The 9,633-nt window shown below is 41.0% G+C and overlaps 1 protein-coding gene across 1 annotated transcript in view; it reads right to left on the bottom strand.

The window, feature by feature from the left end:
* SLC27A6 (solute carrier family 27 member 6) overlaps positions 1 to 7,501 on the bottom strand; it is a 50,985-nt gene extending 43,484 nt beyond the window's left edge. The window contains exons 1-2 of the mRNA XM_037509418.2: positions 6,194 to 7,501; positions 949 to 1,152 (exon numbers count right to left, since the gene is read on the bottom strand). Of these exons, the coding sequence (XP_037365315.1) occupies positions 949 to 1,152; positions 6,194 to 6,674 (685 nt within the window). The 5' untranslated portion in view covers positions 6,675 to 7,501. The remainder of the gene's footprint in view (positions 1 to 948; positions 1,153 to 6,193) is intronic.
* Between the last annotated feature and the right edge of the window lie 2,132 nt (positions 7,502 to 9,633).

A 9,633-nucleotide genomic window follows, 5' to 3' on the forward strand; every position in this document is an offset into this window, starting at 1 on the left:
TATTGGTTTGGGGATGAAGAAATGAGGATGAGCGCATGGGATGCTTCTCTTTAAGATTTCTAAAACTATTAGAAATGTTCATCTTTATACTGTATAACTCTAATGCAAATAAATGTCAGGCAGAAAAAAAACAGGGGGTGAGAAGATTCACCAGAGACAGTGGGGAGCAGAATAGGTGGATCTACTGAAATAGACTGCTGAGGGGAGCAGCGGGCGAGACAGGAGAGGTCTGCTGTGCTGTGTGTGTCAGCTCCCTGGCTGGGATCAAACTCAGAGTGAATTCTTAGGGAATATCTTTATTCTTTTGTTGTTGTTTACCTAAAAACGTTTAGCTACTTGATTCTATTCTGTGTCTTCTCCCAAATCTGCAATGCCTTCGAGACTTCCCATTTCCCTAAGGAAAATCCGAAGAGCCTGCTACAAGAGTCTAAATTGTGGCTATATTTGTATTGTGCTTAGGATTTCTCATTTCACACAAGACTATAGAGAACAGTTTTAAAATAGATTGACAGGTTTTTTTTTTTTTTTTTTTTTTTTAATCTAGAAGGCTAATTGGAAACTATTTAAACTATTCTCTTCATTTTATAGCCCAGGAGCCAATGGAACAAAGAAGCTAGCAAAGACCTTGTGAAAGGATCTGGCCAGATTTCAGAGTTTAACTAGGTTGGTCCAGTCTACAGAACTTCCAACGCCTTTCGTACTCTCAAACTTAAAGAAAATCTTTTCAAATGATACAATAACAAGTGAACATAGTGACTTCCCAAGGTAAAGTCAAAGCATTTGAAATTTTCACCCAGGTTCGACAGTTCTTGCATCTGAGAACTCCAAGTTTTCCTGGAACTTTTTCTGAGATGTTTGATAACTACACATGGCAGAAAGTTTGCCAATCCTGGTTGTTTGCCAATAGATGGAATCTTTCTAAGTTTTAAGGAAAAAGAGTGACCAAACCTGTTGTTCCAGAGGTAAAGATATAAAGACAAGGAGATTTGAGGTTTGAGGTGACATGGTAGCTGCGTGGCACAGGCTTGTCAGATGCCGTGGTCAGTTTCTCTGTGAGTGAAATTACACCTTTTGGAACAGAATCTTTCATCCCCCAAACGCTGATATCTTCTGGGAGGTTTGGAAGGATTTCTTCTACAGTTCCAAGTAAATCTAAAACCAAAGAGATAGTGATAAGTAAGCAAAAGCTAAATCTCAGATCATGTATCTTGTGTTTTCTCTTTTGGAACTGGGGTACAATGTAAATACAATGCTGATTTCTGTAATATTCCAGCTGTTTTATGGTTCAGTTCATAACAGGCAAATCTGGTTATTGTCTGATTAAATCAGTGCAAACTGGCCAATTCTGATTGAATTTGAGAGACTCCATTATTCACACTATACCCCCTCCCCCAATTTTAAAGTAAGATTATTTTGAAGTTTGTTTTAAATCTGAATTCAGGATACTACATTAAACTTTTCCTCAGAGTACAACTAAATAATTCCTCATTCCAAAAAGCCACCTGTCTGTCACTGTTCAGTTTTGCTATAATACAACACACTGGGGAGAATCCCTTGACTGCTCACAAAATAACAAGATTATTATGGTTTAGAGACCACTTCAAGGCCAAAAGATAAATGAGGTGATTTACGAATGTCCTTTCCTCTGGTTTAGGATAATTAAAGATAAAAACCCATGAAAACAGAAAGAGAAAATGCCTGTAGAAAAGGCAGTAAGATTCACAGTATGGCAAAAATATGCAAGTAAATAAAAAATCACTTGTCTCGGACAGCTGATGAAGTTCTCAGCTATTAACAAAGACTCAGAGTCTAAATGAATTTGCAGCCGGGGAAGGCTGGGGAGTGCCATCCAGAGCAACTCTGTCTTTCACTCTCCCAGCCCAAGCTTTTATTAAAATATGAAGAAAGGAACAAGAAAATAGTATGCAATTGTATTTATGCTTATACAAATTAATAAATTACTGCTGGAACAAGTCTTTTTAGTTAGCAGGGAACATGCATGCAAGCCAGCATGTACTTGAGAACAGGAGTCAATTTGGGAAGAGGTTCTGTTTGCAGAACCTCTAGGCAGCAGGCTCCCAACAGTCACTGAGTGCTCCTATATACCTGATAGTTTAGGGGTTTCCTTTAAAAAAAAAAGATTTATTTATTTATGGGGCCTCCCTGGTGGTGCTAGGGGTTAAGATGCAGCACTATGAAGCTATCTGCAACTACTGCAGCATGAGTTTGGGTGTTTCCATCTGAACTCTTGGCCTATGCTTCAAGGTCACACAAAAATCTATTTGTGAATGGGCAACTAGATTTTCAACATTCCATTGGGTCACTATGAGTCACAAGACCACACCTGAGGCAGGAGGTTTTAGTGTAATAGGTGCTAAAAGAAAGTAAATGTGAATTTTAAGGTGGCAGAGGGAGGGGTAAGGAAAAGGAGCAGGATGGGGCTGGAGATAAGGGAAAGAAGAAAATGGGAAAAGCTGGAGCTGAAATAATGAACATGAGGAGAAATGGCGACAAACACAAGCATGAACCTGACAGATTTCTATGTCTTAGCACCAGAAAATTCAGGCTCCAGTTGCCACACTGTCTTACCCCACCTAACCCATGAGTTCCTTATCTTTAAAGCAAGGTTATGACTGAGCTGAGAATCATATAAGATGTGTACAAAACACGTTATAATTTATTAACAACTTTTAAAAGGAAGGGGTTACTATTATTTATTATTACTACTATATATGAAAAGGCTATAGTTACATATACTTTTCAAAATCATATATAAGTATCCCAACATTTTTCTGTTTATTCTAAGAGAAAAGCACATATAGGTAAGTGGTAATATTGGAAGGATGCAATACTAGTGAAACCACGGTTGAAATTCTGGGTGAAAGGACTAAGGTTCAATTTAAAACTACTTAATTTTCAATAAGCACTGAAATTTTCCAAGGAAATTTGTGATGTCTCTTGACATTTCTTCTAAACCAAGCTATACAGATACAAAACCACTTGCAAGTATTTTTGAGACTTCAAACTACAAGAGAAGGGAATACTAATTTTAAAAAGCATTTCACTTGTTTTATATTACTGTTTTATAGTTTGCAAAAATCCAATGTCTTATTATTATTAACTTTTATTTTACTTTTCAGATAGCTAGCATAAAGTTTTTCATGGTTATATCAACAGGGGATTGACAGTTCACAAAACAACTGTATGACCATCTAGCAGATTCATAGAGACCAGGTTTTGAGTCTTTGTCCTGTATTTGACTAAGTTGCATCAACCAAGATACCCTAAGTGACTTTCTTTCCCTCTTAACTTTCGTAAAAACATGGCTGTGTACCTTCCTTTCAGAATCATTGGGAGTGCCTTTTATATAAAGAGCCTTGAGTAAATGGGAACTGCCAATATTTCTGTTAATGATAACAATAGCAAGTATAACATTTGCCTAGGGTTTAGCTGATGAATTATCAGAAACCTGGCATGGACTGAAACTCTGCCTGTACTGCCTGTAAAACCTATTTGAAGCTGGTTCTGAAAAATAACATTTCATTGAAACCTACCAAAGTAAAGCGTTCAAAGTCCATTTCCAAACAAACTGCTTACTAGCATTTCTTATAGCTAACGCCATATTAGTTTGTACCAGTAAAATACAAATGAGACCCCTTTTTAAAAGTCTCAAATGACTATAATAAAAATAGCAATTACTTCAATTCACCAAGGATCTAGTTAGTGCACACTAAGCACTCAGCTAGCCACTTTACAAAAGCTAGGTCATTTACTCCTCAGAATTACATTGTGAAGTTAGAGGGTATCATCACCATTTACAACTAAGTCAAGTGAAACCTAGCAACTGATGATCTTATCTTAAATCATACCGCTAAGATATGACAGACCATAAAAGAGATTCAGGTCTGTCTGGCTTATCTCTCTCTAAATCACTTCTCTGGTCTCTTCACCTCAATCCACTCTCCCTGGAGATAAAATGACTGAATAGTACATCTCCATCAGAAGCATCCAGTGAGAACCTAGGACCTATACAATTTTAAATTCTAAAAGCTATATGTATATATAGTTGACCAATTAGATTCAAGAGGCCAAGAAAATAGTATTACAGAGTAAGAGTTTAAAGTACAGAAAAGTGACTGTGATCTACAATAAGCCATAACTTAGATCAAAATAGAATTGCCCCATCTTTCAAAACGATGTAATTTATATACTTTTAGTAGGCTAAAATGAAACATTAGTAAGATTTAAGTTTGAGCTCTCTGGCTACCTATTTATTGAGCAAATCAACTGACTGATTTTGGCTAAAGACTCCAGCATCCCACAGTGGCCCTTATTTACAAAAAACTGACTGAGGATGTTAAAAACAAAAACAAGGAAACAATGCAATTAGTTATTGGCAAGCACAGCACAAAGTTGGCACAAGTAAAACTGCAGAATTAATTGGTCCTAATTAAGCAATAACTCAGTCAACAGCAAAGTCTGAATGCTCTATTTTGAGAAGGAAGCAGCCCTATGCACTTTTAATCACACCTGAGACCATGTACGGGATGTTTCTCAGGTTGGCCTCAACATCGTAGCCACAGAAATCTTTTCAGTGGTACTGTGGTCCTCTTAGTTTGCTCTTCTAGAGGAAATGTATGGTTTTATCAATTCATACCACAATTTGAGGTTTAGATTTGCTCCAGAATTGCAATCTAAATTAGACTGAATGGGAATTTGGGAAGTGAACCCTGAGATGAACTGTGACATTTTCCCTCCCACCTTCACATGATCACTTGCCTGCCGCACAAGTGGTAAACATTGGTGGACCATGTTATCAAAATTCTCTATGACTCATTAATTCTACTTATCGCTAATGAGAAAAGTTATCATGCTGGTGTTACACTAAAGTTTTCTAAGGCGAGAAGCCAAATTTCAATCCTGAAAGCAATGACTGCTGAATGAAAAACTGTGAACCAAAAAAGCATACAAGACTTCCTGGTTTCTCCATTCCTCTAACTTAAATAAGATAAAATCAGGCCTTGAGAGTAAATATTTTATTACTTTATAGGTCACAAATTGAGCTGGAAAATAAACCAGCACAAAGGAAAGTGATAGTCTTAAATGACTGTTTTATAATGTATTGCCCAACTCATTTTTGGGTTGTGTCCAATTATTCTATGACAGAAGTTACCTGAAAATGTCTGTATTTTAGAAATTACTCAAGTACAAATGAAGATTATTTTTCCATACTGCTCTTTGCATTTGAAAACACTGCATGAAGTATTGATATGAATCTATTAATCTAAAATACTTAGGTTGTTACTATGGTATTTGCCCGTACCCTCCTTCTTCCTATCACCATGTCAGAAGAATAAGCATAAACCATTTAGCTGATACTAAACAAGTCATTTTTCATACTTCAACTCCATTTTGTGAACTAACCCTTCTTCCTAGGTTCTCTGTTAACAAGGCATTTAAGCAAAGACTTTCTTTTCATTGTTCCGTGTCAGTGTGTATATCTAAAGCAACCTAAGAGAGAAGAGGAAGGAGGCTAGAATTTATTGAAAGAAAATGATGCCCATAAGGCGCTGTTGGCAGACAGAGGAAAATGGGAGAGCGCCAGAATCACACCCGCTAGCTGGGAGGTAGGGGGTGAGCCCTTGTTAAGCAAGTCCAAGCAGTGCAAAATAAGAGCAGACATGAAGGTTGGAATTTACACACTTCAGATAAAACATATTTGTTCTGCAAATGTCTTCGACCTTGATAGTGTTACAATTCGAGGCAGGTAGGTATTCCATAATCAAGTCATGATAACTTTCCTAATCATCAAATAATCTTGTCACATCTGACAAAATTTAAAACTTACCAAGTTCTTTTTCTCTGTGTCCTTACCTTCTCTGTGTCTTTACCTTCCCTGAAAGTATCAATGGATGCTCTCAGAAAATAGTTGCAAGTAGAGATTTCAGACGTTTTCCAAAGCTGCCATATTTACTACATATTTACATATTACTCTAACACACGGGCATGTTTACACTGGGAGAGAGAGTATTAAACCACCAGTCACAGAACTGCAAAATTATGTTGTGCCCTTAATAGATACACTTTGTCACATACCCAAAGCACTACTTGTGAACATGTCTAATGAAAAATGGTGGGAAAATAGGCAGGGTTGCCATTCTGCACACAAAAAAATCAGCACCCCATACTCTACCTGCGCCCACAATGAGGGCCCTGGGCTGGCAGCTGTGGATGCAATGCAGGAGGGAGCTGGAGCGAATGTTGGAGTTGAGGAAGGCCACCACACAGCCCAGCTTGGCCAAGCCGAACCACACATGAATGAAGTCAGGTTCATTACTCATCAGCAGAGCCACGGTGTCCCCCTTTTTCAGTGTGCAATGGTTGAGGAGGGCATGGGCCACTCTACTACTCCTTTTGTCTACGTCCTGATAGGTGTAGATGGCCCCCTCATAGATGATGAACGGTTTCTCGGGCTGCTTCTTGGCATTTCTCAGGAACTTGTCCAGGACAGTGACCAGCTCCCCGCGAGAGCAGTTTATCTGCAGCCGAATTCCATAGCGAACCACCTTCAGCAGGTACCAGAAGTCATCCCAGAAGTAAGGAAATAGGTGTTTCTGCAAGAAATGCAGGAAGACCATTCCAGCCCCTAGTCCTGTCAGCCATGATAGGAGCATGGGGGCCACCGCGTCAGAAAGCACCCCTCAGTGTCTGCTCTTGCAGCTCTCGGGGGCACCGCGTGGGTCCTCAGTGCTGGGAGCCTGCGGCTTGTGCCAGCCTTTCAAAGGCGAGTGCGATCCTGTAACAGAATCAGAAGTTTGTGCAGAGGAGGCAGCCCCAGTAGGTCTTGGGGCTGTCTTGGGACACCTGGTGTTACTGCACCAAATCAAGAAGCAGCCTCGGGACTCCAAATCTGTGAGCCCTGCCACTCGGCGCGAACTCCCAAGGCGGCCGGCGCGCAGCGGGGCGGTCGGGCACTTTCCAGCGCTCTTCAGCAGCCTCGGCCAGTTCCCGGCGTCCCAGGGACCCAGAGCAAACCCCAACACCCTCAGAAGGGGCAAGTCAGACGCAGATGCTCCGCTTCTCGGGATAGTCTTTCCGGCCACCGGCACTTGGCAGCCGAATCCGAGTTGAGAGAAGGTGCAGGGCGACGGATGAGAAATACTGAGGTTTCTCGTCTCCGCCCTCCAGAACCCGAGCTGGGAGTCCCAGCCACGCCTGGGCCCCAGGGTGTCACCCTGGTGGATGGGATCCGAGCTCGGCAGCGCCCTCACCCCAGCTCGGCTCCGCGCCTCCCAAGAGCGCGCCTTGAACTCACTAAGTCCGCGTGAACTGCTGCCAGGAGCCCACCGCGCCGGCTGGAAGGAAATGCCTCCCACCCCCGTGGAAGGTGCCCTCCCGGGATTCTCGGGGTGGTGAATTTGTTCCCCGAACCCCCGCGGAGGTGTCAGTCGCCTACCGCGCGTCCCCGGGCTCCGGGTCAACCCAGCAGGGACCGCGCTGCGCCCGCGGGAACGGCTCGAGGTGGGAGGGGAGGCCGAGGGGTGCGACTCGGGCAGGGGGAGAGACTCGGGCAGGACTCGCCAGCCCTCGCCCCTGCGATCCCTCCACCCCTGCACGTGCGCTGCATCGCGGGTGGGGTGGGGTGGGGTGGGGTGGGGAACCAACCAGGCGTCAGATCACCGAAGTCGTGGCACCGGGCTGAGGGGAACCAGGTTGGAACTGGGTTCCGGACGCTCTTTCATGAAAGTGATAGCCAGTTATAAAGAGAGATAAAGTAGGGGCTGGAGAGATGCAGGAAAGAATGTAAGAAAAAAGCCCCGGAGGGTAGAAGTGGGGCCAGTGATGGAGATCAGAGAGGGAGAGAGGAAAGAGAACAAACAACAAAAACTATTTCTGGAATAGATCAAGACATATTTGAACTCTGTTTACAAAACATAAAGTTGGTTTGTTGTTTTACATTTTGAAAACACGTTAATAGGCTGCTATTGGCATTTATATTGGATTTCAATCTTGAGCGTGTCTATACAGTGCTTTTTAACAAAGTTTTCCAAAGATGTTGATTTATATGGGAAGTTAAATCCACACCCACATCCAATTTTTAGAAAGTATAGGATGCGAACTATTCTCTGTTTTTAAAAACGACAAGATTATTTTTCAGATTTCAAACTAAGGATTTTAAAATAGAGAGGGAAGTGGAGAACACAGAGGTAAATGCAAAAAAAAAAATACACAGTGATGGGATTTTACTGAAGATAAACTGATACATTTTTCTCTTGCAGACACCATCTGTGCCAGCTTTTGATGCTTTTCAGAAGTGTCTAAAGCGTTAGTTAATTGCACACACTGAAACCATTAAGAACTGCTTCACATTGTAAGGGTTCTTCTTGTGTCTTATGTTCTGCATCTGAGTTCTAGCTAAATTCAGTTTTCTAATAAAGAAAATACAGATAATTGCCAAGACAGACTTTTGTCTATTAATCTGACAATGATTACTTTGAAGGCAAAGTGAGGAGCACAGATGCAAGAGAATCTCTTAGCAATCCTTTGTGTAGATGAAGAATATGCTTCCTAAATTTACTCAGAAGCTCTGGTCTTTTCAATTCTGAAACTTTTTTTTAGTTATGAAAAAGGATTCATATCAAGTTGTTTACAACTTGAAAAGTCAGTTTACAGCTTGAAAAGTATCTCTGAAATTCTATCTTATTCTTTCTTGGTTCTATTGTGATTCAGTTACCTCCTAGAATACAACATTTGAAATGGAGAAAGAATTTTTGGAGTAGTTGGACTCAAACTTAGGAATTTTTCAATACCAGTAGAATCTGTTCTTCTTTAGTAGGGAACAAAAAAAAAAGCTAACATAGGTTTTATATTGTTAAATTAAAAGCATTAAGTACACATTAAAGCAATTACCATCTACTGTCACTATAGTTTCATAAAAGCAAGGATTTATTTCAACATTAAAAAGAAGGGAGAAGAGTATCATTATAATTAAGTACAGTCTTTCAAAATAAATAAAATAGGGCCTCCCCGATGGCGCAGCGGTTGAGCGCTGGGTTGCGAAGCTGCCCGCGGCCTCTGCGGCGCCGGTTCGATCCCCGGCTGCTCCCCGGCCACTGGAGGAGGGTCCCACATGGCGCACAGACCTCTCCTGCCGCCCGCTGCTCCCCTCAGCAGTGTACTTCGGTCCTTCTGCCTGCTCTGCTCCCTGCTCTGGCTCTGGTGAATTCTCTCGCCCTCCCACGCTTCTGACTGTGCCCAGTGCATGTATAAACAAAAACAAACAAACAGATAAAATAAATAAATAAAACATGCCTCTATAAAAAAAAAAAAAAAACAAAATAAATAAAATAAACATCATAAAAAGTGCATTGTGTTAAACTTATTTTTTCTTATAATAGAACTGCTAACACCATCCCAAGGTATGGAACTAAATGTTTAGCAACTCTTTCTATTAGTGAGTCCAGAACATATTGATCACCATAAATATGAGACAGTTTGATTAATTGGGAGAACTACAAACACATACTGCCAAAATTTTTATTGGCCAAGATCAAAGATGAAAGAAAAGATGAAATCTATGAAAATCTTGAAACAGCTAGCAGTACTATGTGCATTTCTATAGCAGCCCACATG

Source organism: Talpa occidentalis, unplaced genomic scaffold (genome assembly GCF_014898055.3).
Source record: "Talpa occidentalis isolate TD23 unplaced genomic scaffold, MPIMG_talOcc4v2.1 talOcc4.13, whole genome shotgun sequence".
In the NCBI taxonomy this organism is placed as follows: domain Eukaryota; kingdom Metazoa; phylum Chordata; class Mammalia; order Eulipotyphla; family Talpidae; genus Talpa; species Talpa occidentalis.